The sequence below is a fragment of the Rutilus rutilus genome (genome assembly GCF_951802725.1).
Source record: "Rutilus rutilus genome assembly, chromosome: 12".
NCBI classification, from domain to species: Eukaryota; Metazoa; Chordata; class Actinopteri; order Cypriniformes; family Leuciscidae; genus Rutilus; species Rutilus rutilus.
In genome coordinates, this window is record NC_140217.1 from 21790152 (window position 1) to 21814580 (window position 24429).

At 37.4% G+C, this 24429-nt stretch overlaps 1 protein-coding gene across 1 annotated transcript in view; it reads right to left on the minus strand.

The window, feature by feature from the left end:
• The window catches only part of btbd8 (BTB domain containing 8), a 34934-nt gene that overhangs the window by 7823 nt on the left and 2682 nt on the right, over window positions 1–24429 (minus strand). Inside the window, exons 3-13 of the mRNA XM_084425592.1 lie at window positions 22469–22648; window positions 22137–22258; window positions 21860–21977; window positions 14740–14829; window positions 10192–10272; window positions 9977–10073; window positions 7953–8041; window positions 5642–5744; window positions 4861–5043; window positions 4608–4781; window positions 573–702 (exon numbers count right to left, since the gene is read on the minus strand). Coding sequence (XP_084281718.1) covers window positions 573–702; window positions 4608–4781; window positions 4861–5043; window positions 5642–5744; window positions 7953–8041; window positions 9977–10073; window positions 10192–10272; window positions 14740–14829; window positions 21860–21977; window positions 22137–22258; window positions 22469–22648 — 1367 coding nt within the window. The remainder of the gene's footprint in view (window positions 1–572; window positions 703–4607; window positions 4782–4860; window positions 5044–5641; window positions 5745–7952; window positions 8042–9976; window positions 10074–10191; window positions 10273–14739; window positions 14830–21859; window positions 21978–22136; window positions 22259–22468; window positions 22649–24429) is intronic.

Here is a 24429-nt window from a genome sequence, read left to right on the forward strand (position 1 = left end):
GAGGCACCACATTTGCATATGTGGTGGAATCTTTAGAAAGCAGAATGTAAGCATGATCTTGACACCCAAAGCAATGCATAATTTATGCACAAGCATATATGTTTCCACTTGAAGAATAGAACAACACAAAATCCATTGTATCTAATTGTGGACCCCATTCCCCAGCCCCCTCTGGAAATAATGTTTTGATGTGTTTGGAGTATTCTAGCCTTACTGCTCAAAGCATCACAGGATCCTATTAAAAAGATCCGTTATGATGGCTGTGTTGATGGGCTGACAGGAGCTGGAGGTTATCCAGCAGGGTTTCTCTCACCAGCACTGGCTACGTCCACTATCTATGCAAAGGAGGGCTCTTCATCACTGCACTGGACCATTAAAATAAATAAATAAATAAACAAATAAAATAACACTCCCTTCCTCCTCCACACAAGCACAGTCTGACTGCTGCCTTATGTTCTTCTCTCTCCTCTAATTTATTCTGTACTTCTCTTCCCACATTATTTATATTTAATTTCCATTCCTCTTTCCTTTGCTATTGCTAAAGTCTTACCTTTTCTCATTCGCCTCCTTACCTGCAAGTATTTTTTCCCGATATCTGGGTTGTAGAGTGTCCCATCCTTGAGTGTGCCGCACTGCAAAGAAGGACTGAAACAGGAAGGTCCAGAGCCTCGTGCGCAGCAAACACAGCTCACGCCTGAATGGCTACCAGAGGGATAGAATGAGTGAGAGAGTCAGTCAGAGAAAGAGAGAGAGCGAAGGAGGGAGGGTGGATACAACAGCAGGAGAAGAGGAGCGAATCCGCAGCTGCTTCAAAGGCTGGTTGTCTTGGCAACGATTGCCGTTGCCTCCCTCTACAGTTAACAGGATCCTCTCCAGCTAAATGGATGATGTCAATAGCAGAGGCTTGTGCTCACGCCTTCTGCATCGAATGTTCATTAAAAAAAAAGAACCCCTGTATTTTTCAGATCCTGCCTCAGTCTTTCCATCCGCAATTCATTTCTCGCCTTGCCCCTCCCTGCTTCCCGCTATAATGGACATAGAGCCAGATTAGACATGGCCACACCCATGACTCTTGGTCTTTCTCAGACTAATCCATTCCGCTATTTCCCCTGGGATGTGAATTAAATCACAAAGAGACAGGACGCGACAGTGATGGCCAGAGAGAAATAAAGAAAAACATAAAATGACAGAGCGAGACCATAAGCATGCATGAGAGGGGAGGTTGTTTACTATGAGCTTTTCTATTTGTAGTGTCACTTTACAGTAATCCGGCCCAGGCCTGGCCACGTACATTATAGCGAGTTTAAATCCCAGGATCAAATGAAGCACTTTGTACATTAAACACACGGGAAAGTGCTCAGCAGACCCAATGCTGCAGGCATGCATGATGAAGCATATGGGATCTATTCATCAAGTATATTAATAACTACAACACTGCTTCAGTTAAAAGATTAAATAAAAATGTACATGTACTTTTAATGCATATATTTATTAGTGCATGTTATCCTAACTTAAAAAAAAAAAAAGTTGTCTTCAATCTAGTATGAAAAATTAATAACTGAAATGGCTGTTCTTTTCAGTCAATGTCACAAATCCCTTTTACTTTTACAACAACTTAAATCCAAACATCCAACCACAATTCTGGTATGTAACACGCAATGGACAGAAGTGCCACCATACTTTGAATATCCTGTTTCAATAGGAAATGAGATTCTAGAATTAAAAACATATGTGCATACTGTAATTCCAGAATAAATCCAAAAGTAAACGTCTTTGTATATGCAAATCCATACAAGATGAATTCTAATTATGTATTCCTCACATTTACTTAATATATTGACCATAATACAACAGACAGTTCTGATCCTGGATTGTTTAAAGTCCCCCTGTGGTGAAAATCAAGCTTTAATGTTGTTTATATGTCTATGTGGTGTTTTAAATATGCTTAGACAAATGTGTAAATTCATAAGTCAACACCATTGCTGAGTATTTTCTCCTTAAAACTGCAGTGAACCAAAGTTTTTCTCAAAAACGGTTTGAAATCGCTGGTACAACTACCTTGTAACCAATCATGTCAACTTGTGATCATCAATGAGTGGATCTCTGAGCTGGTGTGAGTGAGTGGAGGCGGGGCTAATTTGCATATTCATAGAACTGCGTATACTAAATGAGGCAAGGGTGTAGAGTTCATTCAAGCTATTTTAAGGCATGACAATTTTTTTATTTAATAAAATAATTGACTACAGAGGGACTTTAATAAAACAAATGTTTGAATGAAAACTATGTAACCGTGTTATAAAATAATGCATCCGGGCAGGGTTCGAAATGACTTAGGACTCTTGGGGGGTCCCCTAAAATTTAATTATTAAATTATTAAAAATTCTGAAGACTACCTTGCAACACTATATACTGTAGGCAAAATTATATGGAGCAATGTTGAAGTGTTGAAGGTGGGATAATGGTCTTGGGATGTTTTTCATGGTTTGGGCTAGGTCCAGTATTGTAGTGGTGTCTGGAGAAGTGGCTATAATCTAACAGGTAACCCTCTAAGTCTGAATAAAACATTTTAAAAGATAATTGCGACTTTTTATCTCACAATTGCGAGTTTACATCTCGCAATTCTGACTTTATAACATGCAATTGCGACTTTATTTAATGCAAATCTGACTTTATATCTCGCAATTCTGAGAAATAAAGTCAGAGTTGCGTGAAATAAAGTCGCAATTGCGTCATATAAAGTCAGAATTCTGACTTTTTTTCTCGCAATTGCGACTTTATATCACGCAACTCTGACTTTATAACACATAATTGCGAGTTTATATCTCACAATTCTGACATCTTTTCTCAGAATTGTGAGATATAAACTAACAATTGTGAGATATTTAAGTCCAATTTTAAGGGAAAAAAAAGACAGACTTTTTTTTTTTTTACCTCAGAATTATATCTCACAATTCTGACTTTATAACACGCAATTGCAACTTTATATCATGCAATTCTGACTTTATATCTCCCAATTGCGTATTATAAAGTCAGAATTGCGAGATATAAACATGCAATTCTGAGAAAAAAAGTCAGAATTTCAAGTATATTTCTCGCAATTGGGAGTTTATATCTCATAATTCTGACTTTATAACACGCAATTGTGACTTTATATCACGCAATTTTGACTTAATAACACACAATTGCGACTTTATATCACGCAATTCTGACTTTATAACCTGCAATTGCGACTTTATATCACGTAATTCTGAGATAAAAAGTCAGAATTACCTTTTTTATTTTTCACTCTGTGGCAGAAACAAGCTTCCATAGTCTGCTGTTAGCTGGCAGATCATTTGGTTTCATACACATACTTAGCTAACAAGAAACGTTGACAAACGTCCTCTTCTAATCATTACACTGGGTATCTAGTTAATGCAACTTTTGATATAGGAACTCGAATTCCTAATATTTTACTGTAAGCAATTATAGAGATATAAATATAATCGAAGAACTTACAGGATTTCACTCTTTGTGAGGTTTCGTTTTGCCGCGTTCAGCTACAGTGCGTGTCTGTGGGAGCACCACAACAACAATCTATGACGCTGTATAGGAACTCTCGGCTAATAGCTGCCCTGATTGCTGCCTCGCGCTAGGAAATAAATGAATTACTGTTATAAATATAAAACGTCACTAAAGACCTATAATTTTCACAATTATTTTTAATGTTAAAATATATGTGTCGGGGACCCCCCAAAATCCAAAAATAAATTCTTATGGGAGGTCCCTAATGACTTATGGAGGGTCCGGGACCCAGACCCCCCTCATTTCGAACCCTGCATCCTGGGCTGTGGTATATTTTTAATATAGTCAAGGCTGAAGGGGTTGCAGGTACTCCTCTGACCATAAGAATACACGTTATTTTCGGATAAGATTTGAGCTTCGGGTGGGTCGAAATAGTTGAACTTTTGCAGTTAGACCATATGCAAAAGTGTGACATGTGCGACATATCCTAATGTGATGTATTTGAATCAAAACTATTAAAAAAAAGCAAGGTGAAAAGTACCAATATGTTTGCACTAAAACGTAATTATTTAAACATTATGAATAACTATGTCCAAAATAATTATTTTATAATTATTTCTTTTAAACAGAGTTATTTGCTTTGTGTGGATATAATCATACATTCAGTATCATTTTACCTTGGTGAATAAGTGATGGAAAAGTTGCCAAAATGCAACAATCGTATGTGATTGTCAGAGATAATGGAAAGATAGCTTAACAATATCCTTTAGCTGTGACTGCATTCACAATATAGTCATGGCCTCTCATGGTGTGCGTGTTTGTTTAGATAAAAGATAACGTCTCAATATCTTTGTAAAATCCGATGGAGAAATATAATATAATTAATAATATTTATAATATATTGCATCACTTTTTATAATTAATATAAACATTTTACTATTAAAATAAATATGATAAATCACACTAAATTAATGTGTTAAACTGACCTCAGCTTTATTGCAATGACTGATTAAAAGGCTCTGTTAAAATCAGTTTAAATAAATGATTAATTTCCTAAATGAGCTGTAATGAAATGCTGGCTTTTAGTGTCCTGTTTTGTTTACCTCCACTTCCTCCTGATTGGCTTGGTCTTCTGTGATAATGTCTACCTCACTCGGGTCACCACTCAGCCGATTGACAGCAGTAAAGAGGTCACAGCAGTTCTCCACAGTAACACCCTCCCGCACAGCTATGCACACCTTCCTCAGAAGAGTGGGGTCACGTGTAAACTCCTCTCTCTGAAATGGTACACGTCTGACGGTCATAGCTGACAAGACATCTTATATCTTACGTCTAAACTTCATCGATTGGTCGTACCCTTCGGAGATCGTGGAAGGCAGCGGTGTGTGTGACCTGGGCCAGGTGTGTGACAATCATCTGCAGACACTCCTCTTGCAGTTCGCTGGCCAGACTCAGCACCTGCTTGGCCCATTTGACCTCCGGCAGGCTCCCGATCAGCTGCTCGCAGCCACTCAGCACAGATACGACACTCTGCACCGTCTGGAAATCAGAAACACACATTCTCATTCATAGATCCATCTTCCACACAGTGGCAGCACTGTTAGTGACTGCAAATTTCCAAGTGTAATCCAATATGTCTCAGCGGTGGTTTACATCAAGGCTGGAAGTCAGGAGAGGGAAAACCCAATGTTACAACTACACTTGGCAGCTGCTGAAGGTCTAGGTCTGTGTGAGTGGGAAATTTAGGGGACTGCCAGACTATGGATGAAGTTAATGAGCTGTTTGAGGCTTTGCCACACACACACAGACACACACCCACACACAAATCAAGACCTATAATTGCTCTTCAGTCAATGGCCATCCTCAAAACAGAGGCCACAGCTTATCTCATCAATGTCTTATTGTGCTATTAGTTGCAGACAGCAGCAGAAAGACAGTGAACAAAAATGGTTGTCTATGTTGTTTCCCATGAGGAAAACAGCATACAGTATACAAATACTAAAATATTGTCTTAATGCAAAAAAGTAATTGTGAGAAATAGTTTTACAGTAAGATTAGGGGGTCAGAAAACATTATTAGCTCAAAATACAAACAAAGTGTAAAGTCCCCACCAAAATAGAAAACATATTTTACACACCATGTTTTTGCTGACTGTATTAAGGCAATCTTTCTGTAGTTCTGGAGGGAGGAAGGCAAAATTCCTTTCTGACCAGCACTTCACGAAATGCTCAGCAACCCATCTGTGGATTGAAACGTACATCCATGAGCGTACGCTGTTTTCATTCATTCTTTAAAATCCTATACTAATAAGCAAAAGTCAAAAATTATTTCCTAGCAATTCCTACTGACATACAAATGCAGTTATCAGTAAAAAACAACGTTCCTCTCACAAAGCTTTTGTGCAGCTTTAGAAGACTTGGAATATAGTGCACAAGTCGTAGCACTTTTATTGTGTCGTCTTCTCCTTTTTGGAGTGTATCAGCATTCATTTGTGTCAGTATAACAAAGAGCAGCCCAAATATTGATAAATATTCATGCTAAAAATATGTGTGCAACAAAATAATTTTTATTTTTGGATTGAATCTCCCAAATATTTAGGTTAGTAACACAAGGACAGTAGGTTCAGCTGATGCTGGACTGGCTCTGAACTGAAAGCAGCAGTGCTGCGCTGGTCTTAAACCATCAGATCCTGATGCGTGATTCTTCACCCTCCTACCCGCAGCCGAGGCGGCGGCAACACATCAGAGAAACAACACACACACACACACAGTCTCTCTCTTTCTGTGTCTGAGGCACTGGAAAAATCCCGACCTACATTCACACGCCTCCCTGAGCTGGTTTACCGCAGTGCACTGAGTTTAGAGTTGGGTAATTAAGTAATGGTGATGGTACGAAATGATTAAAGGTCAAAGATTTCTTTTTTTTTTTCAATCAAAGAATCTTTGGAATCTCTGTTACCAGTACAAAATTAGAGTAAAATACAGGAACGATTTTATTGGAAATATTTTTTTCATGGCCACCACAATCTAAAGATGGAAAGAATTTTTCATTCAAATCAATCTTTTTTGCACCGTCTAGACGTCCTTTCACACTAAATGTGAAACGAACAAATTGTTGACGAACAGTCTAATATACCAAGAGCGAAGTCAATATTTGTTGGTACAATACAGGGTGCAAATACTTTTCAGTTGGTCTGCCATGCGCCAAACAGCTCTGCTAGAAATTCATTAATTTCCTATTATCAATGTAAAGCTGCTTTGGAACAATCTGCATTGTTAAAAGCGCTATATAAATGAAGATGACTTGACTTGACTTGACTAGAGAAATATAGGATGCAAGATAGGCAAATGAGCTTGAGACTCTTGCCTATTGTCAGCTATATAAATCACAGCAATAATATTTACTTACTTTTGTGAAGAAACCCCCCATCCCCCCCTATTTATTTGAAAGAAAGAAATTTAATCCACACTTGGTAAAGATGTTCATAAAGACCTGGTGGAAATTTTTGTAAAATTGTTTTTTTTTTTTTTGTTTTTTTTTTTTTTCTGTACTCACATACTGTATGTTTTGAGGTATTGAGAAAAACAGAAATGATTCTGTGCGAGTGAGTATAAACAGCATAATCTCACTGTTCTTAACTATATAACTTTAGTAGCTTTAATATAAATTATGCAGTGAAGACTATGAAGTGTTTGATTACTTTATTGAAGTTCTGGATATTTCCTACCTGTTAGATCAAATATTTTAAATATACTGTCTTTATGTTGTTTGTACATTAATTCAGAGATTAAATGTTAAGTTATTACAATATAAAAATATATGAAAAACTTTAATATTAGGTGTGATTAATCACAGAAAAAATTATGATTAAGGAGTTCATTTTTTTTTATCGTTTGACGGCAATCTTTTTCTTTCCTCATAAGTTCTTTCCTGTATGTATTAACAACAATCTGGTGTTCAAGATTATATTCAAGTCTATATTCAAGATTATTTGTCTTTGGTATTTAAAGGCAGTTGGCAAAATAGCCTTCAGTATATTGTTTGACGACAAAATCCACCCACTCACCAAAAACAAAACTTTGCTCTTTTGATGCAAATGCTCGTCCACTCCGGTCAAACTTTTGTTGTTTTTTGTCAAACAATTATGCCAAATATTAACATTTGATGTGAAACTGAAAAGACCTCAAAAATGGGTTTGTTTTAAATGTTGAATAAATATCTGCAAAACTGATTGCATCCACATTTGGACAGAAGCATAACCTCAGAAATAGAAAGCATTTTGGAACATGTATTATTTATTGATTTATTTAGTCATTTATTATTTAGTGATTCATTTGCACTGTGCAGTATGCACATGACAGTAGATGGAGGAAAGAACTCTAACGGGGCAGTACAATCAGAAAATTATTAAAAGCAAAGCATCCATAGAAGTGCAGAAAATGCCTCACCTCACACAGGAGCTGTAGAGATCGTTCAGGCCTATAGAGTGGGTAATGGCAAGGCACTCCAGTATGGATCTCTGAACTCCATCAACAGGCTGCAGAAAATGAGAAGAGGGATATTCACACCTCATCTCACTGTCTTTAGTGGTTCAATAGCCTGGAACTCTAATTTACAGTATAGAGTTCAGCTACCTGAACTGGTGAGTTTACTTTCATTTTATACAACTGAAATCACTCTTAATTTGAACAACTTCCTGAAAGCTACAATTTGCTAACTTTTGGATAACACAGATTATTTATTCAAAAGTTACCATTGCAAAGCACCTGATTACCAGTAAATAATGGAGAAATACCTCTTTATGGGTTATTTATATATCATTCATAATAAGGGGGAAATTAAAGCCATTGGTACTCTTTGTATGATGAAATTGCATGGTCATTAAAGCTAAACGAGTAAAATAACACCCACGAGTGAATCACCGTAAATCAAATAAAATGTCAATGTGAACACCAGAGGAAAACTGCATTTTGACACATGTAGTAGGCAAAAAGTAGAAATATACAATTTGTGAAATAGAATCAAAAGCATTCAAGCATTACATTATGGACCTAATTATTGAATTATGTGTTAAGACGTAATAAGATTTATATATATATATACTACATTACCTCCATAAAGTGCGAGCAATGTCATTTTGTTATTAAATTATTCTTGCTATAGTATATATTGCATTTGCAATATATATATATATATAAAAGAATGCATTAAATGCTTTGAAATAAACTGAAGAAATGAAACCTTTTATTCAACAAGGGCACATTCAAATTTAAAAGTGGCAGTAAAGACTATTAAAGCAGTAAAGACAGTTAAGACCATAAGTAATTTCAATATAAATGCTGCTCTTTTAAAATGTCTATTCATTAAAAAATACTGACAACAGTTTCACAGTTTGCACGTAAATATTAAGCAGCGCTGTTTAAACATTCATAATAATAAGAACTGTAAGAAGAGCACATTAAGGATTTTAGAAGTGTGACACTTAAGACAGGAGTAATGGATGCTGAAAATTCAGCTTTATCATCTCAGGCATACAATACATTTTACTGAAGTAGATATAAAATGAATAAAACAGTTATTTTAAATTGTAGAAATATTTAACAACATTGCTGTTTTTACTGTATTTTGGATCAAATACAGGCAGCCTTGGTGAACATAAGAGACGTCTTTCTAAAAAAAATCTTAGCGACCCCAAATTTTTTAACCGTAGTGTGTAAATATAATATTTTAATTGATTGACAGCCCTAGTCTAAATCTGTTAAAAGTACTATTCATTTCTTTAGGGGGAAAGCTAATTCCTCAGCATACCTTGAATCTTTCCTAGACTTAAACAGATGCTAATTATTTTGAAAGAGCAGGGGGAGTGAATGCATTCCTCTTTCATCTCTGTGTATAGTAGGATGAAATTACCGGCTGAAAGGACACAAACTGGACTGGTCTCAAAGCATTTTTGAAAGGTGGGAGTAAGAATGAGAGACTCGAAGCACAAACAAAACAGCCCTTCACGAATTGCAAGAGGGCTGTCAAAAACAACGCTTGCTGACTTCCTCTGCCTCCCACTACTGCTTTTGTATAAGAGAGCCAATATTCATGACGATCTGCAGTTACTGTGTAAACATGAGTTGAGTCTGCTGCAGTACTTCAGTACAGTAATTCTAAGAGAAGTAGAAAAATGGCAAAAAAAAACTGCATCTGAGGAACTTAAAAGGGAGTTCTTTTGGAGCCACCAGAGGGATAGGGCCATGTACTTTTGGCTGACAAATTAAATGCTCTACAAAAGCTGAACCAATGCCCAGACTTTACTCGCTCACAAATACAAATCACATAATGTTTCCCTAAAGGGTAATAAATGACAAGATGATAGTACTATTGGCACAATCTGACAACAGACTCACTGTTTAACAGGACTATTTACACTCCTCACCTCAAATAGACTGAATGTGTAAGCCGTGACTCCTTCCTCTGGTCTTACCTTGGGAAAAAAGCGGCAGTAGTCCCGAGTCAGGACCATCTCGGCTACATCTTTTAGCCCCTCCAGGCCCAACATGTCTGCTGCTAACACAACCTGACTAAGATCAGAGACAAACACACACACATCTTGACATTTGTGCAAAATCTGACAAAGCCATTGGATTTTTGTATTTATCACATTGGAAGATAGGAAATGTCACTACAGAGCGTGCTTACCTGACATTTGTTCCTGGTGGGAAGTCTAGGATGGCACCGTACATGAAATTAAGCAGAATCTCCATCTCATCTGGACCCAGACTGATTGATGGACAAAACAGAAAGCAGACACACATTAAGATTATTTTGACAAATTACAAACTCAGTCCACAGTTACAATCTGTCCAATGTTGAAACAGAACGTCACATCCGGAATGACCGCCGTTAGCTTCTGTGCCTCAGCAAGCGTTCTGTGTTGAAACTGTGTGTCTTATTTAGTGTTGTCTGTCCCGATATAGTGCAGAATCATAATTCACATTAATATGGCGAGCAAACAGGCATTTAAATCGTGGGATACGGTGTGTTATACAATTGTGTGTTGTTTGTTTGGGAGCGGAGCGGAGCATGCACAGGCAGCTCTCGAGGGGGCTGACTGTGAGCACTGCGAAAGACTACCACTTTGCACGCTCCGCTCTCGCTTGGCACTCTTTGAGGAGGGTGTTTAGGCTTGCGTTCCCCATGGTTCTGGCCCTGCTGCTGCTGAGGCAGTGCGGCGACTGAGATTGTGGGGTTTGGTGATTGCAGATGGATCTCACGAAGGGGTTAGAGACAGCCTTTTCTCTGCCTTTAACCGAGGGATCCAGCGCTCTCTTGCTGGGATCGGAAGCCTGTGCTGCGGCTTCTTGTTTTTCTTTTTTTTTAAGGCTTTCTGACCCCAAGACTCAACTAATCTCTGCAATTCTCCATCTGGGATCTTTAGAGAGTCTTTGGCCTCCAGGGATCCAGCGCTCCCGTGCTGGGATCGGAAGCCTGTGCTGTGGCTTCTTCCGCACGGGGAGAGAGCCAGGTGCTTCAGCTGTCTAGCTATGAGGAGTTGGATGTGCTGAGCATCGAAGCGGGGGATTTTGAGAACTCGCCATCTCTATCCCCCAAGTAATAACCGGTGCCATGGCTAAATTAAACCGAGAATTGGTCGACCGAGAAGCAGGGCGCTCATCCTAGAAACAAACTGGATGAGCGTGTCTGCACATGATGGCCATGTTGCAGATGTACCAGGGGGACCTGCTAAGAGACCTTGACGAAGGCAAGGGGGTGGGCCCGATGCAGTTAAAGAGTTAAGTCAGGCCACGGTTTTGTCTCTCCGGGCCACCAAAGAGACAGCCAGAGCCATCAGCCGTTTTATGGCAGCCACAGAGAGGCATCTCTGGTTACATCTGTCTGACATCTAAGAGAAAGACAATTTTTTTTCCTGGCCTCTTTGGCGATGCTATAAGTACGGTCATTGAGAGGTTTCAGGTGGCAGGCTGGTCCTCTCCGCTCACATTCGTAAGATTTTATGATTTGGACTTCACAATGTGCTCTTGTCTTAGGTGTGCTCGCAGGATTCACACAGACATGTACTTGTAAGCATGGCGGTTTGGGTATTATCGTTCCCATAGCAAGCTTCAATACTATGAGGCAGCCCAAGTTCACTCGAAAGGGAACATCTTTCTGCATCGCCCTGTCATACTTCCTGATTGACTTGCTTTGGCTCTTTTGAAGCTAACGCCAGTCATACTGGATAAGCTTTTATGCTTTCCTAATCATGACGTCACCCGCCTGTGACGTTCTGTTTCGTCACTGGACTGATTTCACACATGCTTCAGACTTCAGACACTTGCTTCATGCTTCATGCTTCAGACGCAATAGCAAAGAGGCATCCCCAAAGCGTCAATACTATGACTTTACTACTTCTCAGGGAACAAGGGTAACAGTCGTAACCCGAGACGTTTTACAGAACCAAAATATGCTGTTGTTGTTGTTGAATCACAGCTGATTCATCCATAATCATTTGAGCTGTTAGTCGTTGCCTTTGTTGCATACTAGCATGTTCATGTTTGGGGGGAGGAGCAATGAAGGGAGGGAGGGGTGTGTTTCTTTTGGGTAGGGGTGTGTTTGTTTGAGAGTTGATTTTCAAATCAAAAGTTTACTGCACCTTCAATGCATTTACATGGTAACATTACTTAATACAAAATTTTTATAGCATTTATCTAGCTTTGTTAAAGGTGCTGTATGTAACTTTTTTACTCTACTAAAGCATAAAAATACCATAATATGTTTGCAGATATTTAGGAACTATCTGCAATTAAGTTCACATACTCGTTTCTCTGAAAAACACTTCTACAGCCAGTTATTTTACTTATTATTTTGTCAGTCGGGTTTTGTTTTGGTCTGTGTGATCTCTGCCTGTTCACCCAATAGTATTTCGACACCCCGGGATGCCAGTTGGTAGGAAACACAGCGTATCGCAGCCTTGGAAACGAGCAAACAAACTGGTCAGAGATAGCAGATTTCACACAACCTAAAAGCCCCCGCTTAACCCCTTATATTGTATATCTCAATGTTAATAACAGTCTGGTTAATTTTGAGTCTTGAACTGTAAACTCTCAAGGGTTGGCTTTCTAAATATATGTTGGTTATGTGTCTATTCAGAATGACTTATGAGCAGCAACCTTTTTAATTTGGGTATGTCATGTATGCAGCACTTTCCAAAATTGGGGGTGATGAGGACGCGTCGAGGAGGGGGCGGGGGAAACAACGTTCTCTGATATTTTGAATTTGGACTGCAGTACCTATTTATCTTTATCTATCATTCTTACATACAGCACCTTTAATGTTAAATAAAAAATTATATTAAAATGTTACAAATAACATTAACTAAGATTAATCAATACCAATGTGTGTTTTAATAAATACCAATATGTGTTTTAGAAAATTTGCTGTGATAGACACCATGAAATTATTTACAGAACACAATTTTCAGTTCTTTGTTGACATAATTTCTATTGAAAAACAAAGTTTAGGTGGACATAGTCTAGTTTATGTCAATGCCTGGCATTTGAAAAATAAGCAGCGGGTATTTTATTCTTCTCAATATTGTGTTTTGATAATAGTATAGTACAAGCTAAAAGCGGTTTTAGAATAAACAGACAGGTGCAAGAAGGAGCGCTACCGCAGGTATATCTTACTAGAAAAAATTCTGTTTTGGAGTTTTGGAGAAAAACATTTATTTCACAATGTGATTTTCCCCCTAATTTCAATTCTTTTACTTCAATGAAAGGTTAGATTTTTGCGAATTATTTTAATTAAAAAGATCAAAAGGATAAACAACGCAGATTTATTTTTACAACCATCTTTGATCATATTTACCAAGGGTGCCAATAATTCTGACCACAACTGTACACATGGCAAAACAAAGACAATTTAGATTCAATCATTGGCACTACCTACTCTTCACCTACACTTGTAGAACAGCCAGAATCAGAGATCAAACTATGAGAAAAAGATCCAAAGATGTAGGCCTAAATCTTCTAATGAAGAATGATTTATCAAAATTAAAAAACTATCAAAATTAATAAAATAAAAGGGCATTTACATTTATTTATTTTTGTCACAGAGCTCAGAAAAATCAGCATCGGGTATTTTATTCTTCTCAATATTGTGTTTTGATAATAGTATAGTAAAAGCTAAGTGTGGTTTTAGAATAGATAGACAGGTGCAAGAAGGAGCGCTACCACAGGTCCTTCCTTCCAACAGCAGTTAGACTCTTTAATTGCAGTAACAACACTATTTAGCACTTATTTATCTATTACTTCTATCTAGTATTTTTATTCAATGTGTTTTTCTGTACTTGTACTTGTTTTTTTTTTTTTTTTTTTTGTGGAGCTGCTGTAATAAGTTAATTTCCCTGGTGTGGGATTAATAAAGTCTACTTACTTACTTAAATCCACAAAAGTCTATTTTTGATACACATCATGGATTGAACTGCTCAGCATGAAACACTACACACAATATCCTGGTTTTCCCAGACACAGACTGAGCAATGAATAATTGATTGCTGGTGGCTGGAATATCCTCCTCCGGGAGAAGGTCTGACTAAGTACTCATGCTGAACTCTGCGACAAGTCAGATCACGCATATGACCTAACTTAACACACAGAGTCTGGATTTTTAAAGGACATGGACTGCAAGCACAAGGGCCACAGGTTCCATCTAAAACATTATAAATAAAAAAAATACATGAACTATAGATCTTCTTAAATTGAAGCCCTGCTTTGTCATCTTAAATGCAGGAAGTCCCATAGATATCTTACTAGAAAGAATTCTGTTTTGGAGAAAAACATTTATCTCACAATGTGATTTTCCCCCTACTTTCAATTCTTTTACTTCAATGAAAGGTTAGATTTTTGCAAATTATTTTAATTAAAGATCAAAAGGATAAACAATTCAGATTTATTTTTACAGCCATCTTTGATCATATTTACCAGGGGTGCCAATAATTCTGACCACAACTGTACACATATACCCGGAATCGGTAAAAGAATAAACAGCAAGAGCTACAAAGAGTTTAATATAATGACTGGCTTGCTGTACATTATCCTTTACATACCTTTAAATGATGACAAAAACTAAACATGACAGAGTATTTGATACTTGTATTTGTACTACAGTATGTGTCTGTGTATGTGTGTTATGTCTTTGGAGTTGCAGTGATTTGTCCCGTTTTGATGGTTATACGGCATAACCTACCCCTGCAGAGTGATACACTGACGCAAACTCTCCATCCAACTGCCACACAACATCGCTCGGAAATACTGCGAGCGCGCACACAGAATGGCCCTATGGGAAAGGAAAAAAACATACACACAGTTTCCCCTATCACTCACACACGCTTCACGCCACATTACCCAGGATCGATATTTGTAAAACAGCCACAGGAAAAATGTGTGTGTGTGTGTGCTTGTGTGTGTTATTCACTGATTTATATGTTTGGGCATGTAGAAAAAAAAATCAAGAATATAAAGAGGACTTTGAAATGGAGGGAGGAAGATGTAATGGTTTGTTGAATATTTTAGAAGATGGTGATGACTGTGGCTCTGACTCAAACCTAGTGAGCTGATTACCTTCACAGACACTTCCCGATGGCTGTCATGTTCCAAGTTCTTAGAAAAGTGCTTCTTCTGAAAGTCTAATGTAGAGCTGATTTATAGCTGAATTAAATTTGTTTCATAATTGATGAACTCTGCAACACCAGCACTGTTATTGAACACTGAACTGACTTGAGCTGAATAATGGCACTATTGCTGTCTGTAAAGCTGCTTATAGTTGAATTAAGCTTATTGCATAATTTAATATACTTTTTAGTTATTTAACTAAATTGAATAAATCAACAGAACTAAATTTAGCTGAATATTGACACTATTGTCTTTTTAGAGCTGCTTTACAGCTAAAATTGTATTTGTTTCATAATTAAAGAAATTCAAGAACTTTGCAACATTAACACTGAAATTTTCTTATTACTGTGAAGCTTCTTTGACAAAATCTGTATTGTATGAAGTGCTATATAAATAAATTTTACTTGACTAATCATGTGGATTTCATATGGGTTTGAAAATTGTACATTTTATTGTCATTATTAAACCGTTTTAAATATGTTGCTATCATGACACCTTTCTAGCATGGTACAATGTTAAAGGGGTCATATAATGGTACATGCACTTTTACAAGTTGATTGTACTGAAATGTGTGTTGGCAGTGCCTGTACACAACCATCATAAAATGATAAAAATCCATCCAGTGTTTTTTTTTTAAATCTCCTTATATGTTTTACCCCCTCTCAAATCAAGCCGTTCGATTTTGTGACGTCACTAAATCGACGCCCCTCCCACGATTGTGATTGACAGTGCAGCGTTTCAACACAGACCCGCCCTCGCTCGTCTGTCATCATAGTGCATTGATATGCTGGAGAAGAATGGCGTCTAAGCGATTGTGGCGTCCTGTTCTTGTGTGTAATAAGGAACACAGCAGTCATTTTGATGTTTTGATGGAATATTCCCAAAGCATTGACATGGTGATTCCCTCGCGGGGATTCCCCACGATCAACATGCTTTCATGTTTGTGCGAATCATTTCACACCAGACAGCTTTATACACGAGGGTCAGTAAAGCTGGTTTTGCTAAGAAGCTGTTCCTGAAAATAGGATCGGTACCAACTATTCGTGTTCCTGCTGCACCTCTCATCTGAAGTGAGTGTAACGTTTTATTAACCTTTATATTAATATTTATATTAATCTTTGCAAATCGCTTTGCTGCACGCTTCATGATGAATGCAGCTAAGGTTTACACTCAGGGTACATTACGGCATGTTTTCTATGTATGACGTTCTCAATATAATTCATAATCCCACGTTTATAATGAACACCGCGTTATGGTTATTGTGTTATTGTGTTAGAAACGGTGTACGCACAGAACAGAGGGGCGGGGTGAGCAAAGCTCATTATCATTTAAAGACACATGCACTTAAACGGCATGCTGAAAACAGAGCTGGTTTTGACCAGGTAAAATGAGTGTTTTCTTACAATACTAATGAGAATTTTTAATTAAAGTATATTACAAACTTTTAATTTAGACCCTAAAGAATCATATTAGCTTGTACAAAAATGGCATTATATGACCCCTTTAATGTACATGGTCTTGGTGGATCAGATCTGATGGTATGCTGCTGCAGAGCAAGTATGGATATTTGCTACTGCCAATACATTCAGAGACACGCTGCTGTGAGCATGTAGCACATACTGATAGCATACATGAAATTACCCATAGTAGATCTATACAGGTGGAGGGGAGGGTCTCTGATAGCATACTGCAAGACTTGCTAACAGCAAAAACTGAACCAAACCATTTAAATGTTGATTAGCAAGCTCAATGGCTGCAGGTGGAACCAATCAGCCTGTGCCATGTAGTGATTAACGTTGAACCTGGGCCTTTAAAGTGGTAATGGCGTTGATGTCTATTGTGGGGGACTTTAAGGAACTATCATCCTGCGCCGCCGCCATCTAGAGTTTCACAACAAGATTACGCTTAATATATCTACTCTGTTAGCATAGTTTACATAACAAGAATTTCATTCTTTTAATGAAGTTTTTTCTTCATTGTGATATCAGGATGATACATGTAGCATTAAGTAAAAATGTCAGGGTCATACAACTATATATATATACACAGACCCTTTCCAAAAAATTTGAATATCATGGAAAAGTTTATTTATTTCCATAATTCCATTCAAAACGTTAAACTTCCATAGATTATAGATTCAGGGCCCACAACTTAAACGATTTCAAGTATTTAGTTGTTTATTTGTACATAATTTGGGCTTCCAGATCATAAAACCCACGAAAACAGGATTTCAAAAAATTTGAATATTACATGAAATCACACAGTAATTACACAGTGATACCATGGTCATTGAACCAGGTTTTGGTTCTTTTGGCAGTGTGGGCAGGTGCAAATCCTGCTGGAAAATGAAGTCAGCATCTCCATAAAGCTTGTCTGCTGAAGGAAGCATGAAGTGCTCTGAAAATGTCCTGGTAGACGGCTGCGTTGAGTGGACAGCACAGTGGACCAACACCAGCCGATGACATGGCTCCCCAAACCAACACAGATTGTGGAAACTTCACACTGGACTTCAAGCATCTTGGATTGTGTGCCTTTCCATTCTTCCTCCTGACTCTGGGACCTTGGTTTCCAAATGAGATGCAAAATTTGCTCTCATCAGAAAAGAGGACTTTGGTCCACTGTGCTTTATTAAATCCAGAGTCAACGCAGCCATTGTTGTGGCAAATTCATAGTTCTTTTTGGTTCAGGTCTCGAAGAAGTTTCTCAGAGTCGAGGTTCCAGGTCAGAAGAATTAACTTTATTGACAAGCAACAAAGTGAGAAGCCGGCCGGCCGTCCGGACATCTGAGGTTACATTGGCCAGTGTTCATGTCTTATACTTTTTCTTATCGCTAGGTGCCCAATGGGCACCCTCAAATCTATCTCTTCCCCTCTGTCACGCCTGGTGACCTTGGCACAGTTAGACGTCTTCTCTATTGGTCAAACCTCACACAATGGTGCTCTGTTTCATACTTTGTTTTGACACTTCATATTGCTGATGCATACTGGTTATTTTCCATTCTCTCATCCTTCTTCAGACCTATTTTTTCATGCTTGTCATCATTTTTTGTTTTGTTTCATTACATCATACTTAGACATGAATCAAAGGAAAATTCTCCAACACCATCTACCAGGACATTTTCAGAGCACTTCATGCTTCCTTCATTTTCCAGCAGGATTTGCACCTGCCCACACTGCCAAAAGAACCAAAACCTGGTTCAATGACCATGGTATCACTGTGTAATTACTGTGTGATTTCATGTAATATTCAAAAAATTTTAAATCCTGTTTTCGTGGGTTTTATGAGCTGGAAGCCCAAATTATGTACAAATAAACAACTAAATACTTGAAATCGTTTAAGTTGTGGGCCCTGAATCTATAATCTATAGAAGTTTAGTGTTTTGAAAGGAATTATGGAAATAAATAAACTTTTCCATGATATTCAAATTTTTTGGAAAGGGTCTGTATATATATATATATATAAAATTACATAAATCTATTTTAATTCAGAAATGAAAATTCTTCAAGTCATGTTGACTATAAAATAAACCTGTATGTACTTTTTAACAAATTAAAAGAACCGGATAAAAAAAAAAAAAAAAAAATAGCATAAAAACATAAAAATAGCATAAATGCATAAAGACAAAAAAATTATCTAATCTAACTGGTTTATGAGGCAACAGGCTTGTGCTATCAAACTACATGTCCCATCAGGCAAAACAAGAATGATAAAATACATAGATAACACATAAATTACACACTAAATGCACATCATTTGCTCTTAATTTGTTGCACCAAATCACAATTACGATTTCCGAAGCCACAAATAAAAACTTCCCTGAAGGCAGCATTAGACACATCTGGTGACACTTCATATGATCTACAGTCTTACGCTCACTTATGTCCCTCATCTTCTCCCTCTCAGTCCTCCTAATCTCTCTCAACCAACAGCCCCATTATTCTCTATCTGCCATAAACATTCGCTATAAATAGATTCTTATTTTACAACGTGTCACTTCTGGTCTCCTCTCAGAACAAACTGCAGCTCTAAAGAGTGATGACTGAGGGAGGCTAAGAATAACGCTTACAAAAAAAATGGTATAACACATTATTATTCGGACAGATCTGCACGCCCCTGCTAATAGGGGCCTTTTTGTCATGGTCAATTTTGTAGTCACTTTCACATGGATCTATTTCAGAGGAAGCATCTCCCTTTGTAGAGCATTTCGTTCATGTGTCATACAGTCCACATATGTGCACTCCGTTCTATTGCTTTTCCATTTCCATTGAAATTATAAAACAAAATTCTTCTTTTGACATACATGCTATTTTGGGTTCTATTTTTTGGTTACATTAAGACAGCCTAAACGTCTAACATTCAAAAAGGAAATACCACAGATCCAACAAGTCATATTTTATACAGTCAATTCAATTGATGACACACATTTATCGACTGACCTACAAAAGTCAGGGACTGTCAGCGGCTGTGGATGGCGTTGTAAAATTAAATGTCACAAGTTTATTTATTAAGCACTTTAACTGGCTAATAGGATTTATTTCTCCCTCTAAAATATGCTTTAAAGTTGCTTTATGTTGAAATACAGCAATTCAATTAGCCATAGAAGTTGTTTAAATGAATTTTGCATTTCTAATTGTACTGTTATCATTTCAGTTTCAAGTCAGAAAAATCCATATTAATAAATTATCAATTTAAAACCAGGATTTTAAATGATAATATTCATAAGCTGGCCATGTGTGAAGTCATAACTAGCATGCCTATGCAAATGACCAGTGCTGTTCTGGTGTATGTATCCTGCAGTGAGACTGACAGATCTGCAGCAGTCACCTCAAGCCTGACATACTGATCAGGACTGCAGATCTCTCTCTCTCTCTCCATCCATACAACCTAAACCCGCAGAGATGCAGCTCCTGGCTGATGATGACGGAGCGCCTGTTGCTATAGTAACAGGTCATGGCAACTGCTCTAACCTCTGCAGCACCAAACAAAGATGCTAACAAGATAATGAATGACAGAAAACTACACAAATACAACAATGCTGTAATTCATCATCTAATTCATCATCAAATTGGTGTGTTGTATGCAAAATATCATTTTGTGGTATTTTGGTTTTCAATGTTAGATTATATTCACTTAGTTTCTTTCGGATTAAGCTTTGACTTTGCCGTTTCACATAGGAGAAACTGTAATTCTGCCACCTCCTGGGAATTTATGATACAGCAACTTTTGCTGGTTCCACTTCAGTCAGACCATCCAGCACTGAATATCAGAGATGCACAGTACCGTATATCGGCTGACACTGGGGATTTTTTAACTTTTTAATCGGTATCAAGCTATATTGCAGGGGTGTCCAAACTCGGTCCTGGAAGGCCACGGTCCAGTACAGTTTAGCTCAAACTTGCAAATAAACGAGTAAATGGCCATTTATCTTGTGGATGGACATTACGGAAGATAGTGATTACAGTTTATAAAGTTATAATTATGGATATTTTTCTTACAAAAATCGCTTCGCTTCGCTTCAGAAGGTCTTTATCAACCCTCTGGAGCCGTATTGATTACTTTTATGATTGATGAATGCACTTTTTGGGCTTCAAAAAGAAAATTGGTACCATTCACTCCCATTACAAAGCCAAGAAGAGCCAGGATATTTTTAATATAACTTCGATTGTGTTTGGCTGAAAGAAGAAAGTCATATTCACCTAGGATGGCTTGAGTACATTATGGAATATTTTTCCTTTTTGGAAGAACTAACCCCTTTAACATATTGGACAGAATTTTTATTTCAGCGCATCTCTATTGAAAATACAAAACTACTTTGTAATTCTTTTTACAGTTTGTTACAGTATGAGTTTAGTGTGGGACTACCTGTTTGTCTAAACAAGAGTAGGCCGCAGTAGGGCTGTGCTGCTAGTAGCGTAACAATCCATTTTTGTTACTGTTCATCTATTTTTTTATGTTTTCATTTAAAAAAAAATCGTTGCTGACAAGTGTCTTCATGCAGGTGTTGAATCTATGCATAAAGTACTAAGGCTACTGTAATATCACAGGGTTTGAATGAAAAACCATAGTGTGTTGAATTTTCACACAAAAAGTGAAACTGAAAGAGTGAAATAGTGAAAGAGAAAGAGAATGTCATGGTTGAACAGCTGGTTAAATTATACATTTAGAATTAGTGAAACTCCATGTTATAGAGACCAAATGTCTAAGACCACTACAGTGAAAATGCTTCTATTTTGCATTATTTCCATTCTTTTCGAATGTAAATGGTATTTTCAATTGTCAGGATTTTACAGTTTTACATGTATTTAGAATGTGTTACTATTTGGTATGTCCCACTTTTACTTTATTGACAGCAGCACTCTAGCTGCATGAACTCCACAAGTTTGGGTAAAACCTGATCATCATGTTATTTAATATAATTTGAGAATGTTTAAAGGGTCACAAATTTGCTTATTTGATTACTATGCAAGAATTTTTAATCCTTAAAAATCGCTTCATGATTTTACATCACAACAAGTTTTAATTTTTACACAATCCTAGAACTGTTTATTTCCTTGTTTAAAGGAAAAACATACCACATTTTCAAAATGTTCTGCAACTTCTGAACCCTGCTACATAAACGATTTAAGAAAAGTGAGACACAAACACATTGGTAAATTTATGCAAAAGCTGCAGAAAGCTGGTCATGATGATTTTACCTGTGTGCTGAAAAGACTCTATCTGCCACCTGAATGCTGATGTCGGACATATCAGCCATGTGATACAGAGCCAAAAGATCTGCCCCAAGCCCAGATGCTGACTCGAAATTCTCTGACCCTGACAAACAAAGAGAAATTAAGCAGAATGAGCAACAAAGCCACAACGTGCAATCGTGCGGCTATTACTACTCATAAATAGAGAGCAGCACTAATGCAGCTCCAGTAAAGAACAGTAAGATTTCTGCATAGACTTTTGCAATGGAAATGTTGTCCTTACCCGAGTCAGAGCTGACCTGAGAGTCAACATCAGCAGTGCCGTTAACTACCAACGAATGGCCGTTGTGTATATTTAAGGCAGTGCTTTCCTTTGCCAGGCGCTTGTCATCTGTGTACACGTTTCTGTTATAGCAAGAGCAACATGTAACATTTTACCAAACACGTATAGCTCAACTCTTTCACAGTTACAGGTACAACATTGATCCATGGTTTTATTTTACATTTATGAACATTTTTTAAAAACGGCTTTAGCTTTACTGCAATAATAATATTTATAATAATAATACTGATTAGGTCGGTTGTGAAGAGTAATACAGAAATGCCATTATGTACTGTATGAAGTGCTTGAGGGCTGCAGGTTCAATCCCCTGCAGGTGTATGACAGGTGTAGTTGGTTCGGTTCCCAGCAGGAGGTGAGGAGCTCGGGCCAGCAGCACCGCTCTGTGGGCCTTCAGCCGAACAACAGAACCCACACACAGAGTGACGTCAGTCTCCTGCTCCTCCTGCAGCAGCCTATTGTAGAAAGAGATCACAATTATTGCAGGAGGGGGGTTTTATGTTCTCTCTGTTTGTTACATTTTGTCTTGTAACAAATTAATTGCTCAATGCCTCTTACTATTTTGTTGCATTTAGCAACACACTGCTGAGAGTCTTTCTAGATTCTACATTAAAGGCACACTATGCAAGATTTGTACTGTAATATAACAGCTTCGAAATAATTTCGATGGTAAACGAACTCGTAGTAGGGTGAATCATCCCGATAGCAAAGCAGGCAATGCAGGTTTGAGAGGCGGTGCCCCGACAAATCTCGCGAGAATCACGACTTGCTTTATGGCACGACGTCACATACATCAACAACATATGGAGCAGCCTCTATGGAAGACACTAGCATGCATTTCAGACGTGAACTGTGGCAGAGTTGACGAAGAAAGCACGGTCGGAAGAGTGCAGAGACGGCTCTGCGTGAGTTTACGACAGGTACGTTAAATACAAGTACTCCACAGCGACTCTAGGGGTCGCTGTTTGAGAAAAACGTAAACTGCATAGTGTGCCTTTAAGTATTTTTATATCCATCTATCTATATCTATCAGGGCGATTCCACAGTTTAGGCCTAACTGCAAGGACAACAGCCTGCAAAATCAATCTTCATGGAGAAAGCCATAGTCCTCAGGTTAACATCCTGAGAAAACCTGGGGTACAGCTGTGTGAAAGGCAGGATAAATCTGGCAATGGTAAACTAGTAAACTTTGATCAAAGTTGAGTTGATGTAAAATTTAACGTATGTAACATGGACGGAAAAACAGTGTAAGTTCAAGCAGAAAGTGTACTTAATCTAATTCAGTTTAATAAAATTCTGGTTGAATCCCAGTTCATGTTTTGCTTTGTTCCTAATTTGGTATAGTTATGAGTCATGCGTTGTGTATGGTTCACAAAACTGGTAATAGGACTTCCATGCAGGCAGGGTGGCCATCTAATATTATCTGTTCTATAAACTTAAAGGTGCATTTTTGAGTCTGGTATGTTCATAAACTGAAAGCCAGCAAAATTACTAACAAATACCACAGGTATATTTTTCTAATTTATTTGCCAAATGTAGAGGACAAAGGAACTCCTACAAGTGTACAAAGTTATAACGTGTGTAACGTGGACGGAAAAATGAAATTTCATGAAAACTGGCAAAGAATAGAACAAGTTCATAACACATTAAAATAACCTGTCATCATACTATCAAATTTATTAGGCATGGTGTGCTAAATATGATTAGGAGAAATAATACACAAAACTATCTATCTATCTATCTATCTATCTATCTATCTATCTATCTATCTATCTATCTATCTATCTATCTATCTATCTATCTATCTATCTATATTGAAACATATGTGGTAGTGTAGCCTAGTGGTTGTAGATCTGGGATGGAAACTAAAAGGACTGAACCCCAGAAAGACTAACACCAACTAACAATATTTACATAAAAATACATTGCTTTTCTAAGGGTCTGTAGTGTTTAAAAAAAAAAAAAAAAAAAAAGGCAATCCTATGATAATGTGTAAAATAAGAAATAAAGTCACACTATGAGATATAGAGTCAAAATCATAAAATAAAGTCTCTCTTAATTACAATAAATAAAAAAATAAGAAATAAAGTCACAATTGTGAGATATAAAGCCGCAATTACCTTTTTATTATTTATTTATTTTTCAGATTTTTACACTTCTCGTAATTGCGATATCTCAGTGACGTTATCTCTTTTAAGCGTTTTAAACGTTATATCTCAGTTAGCCAAATATTTTA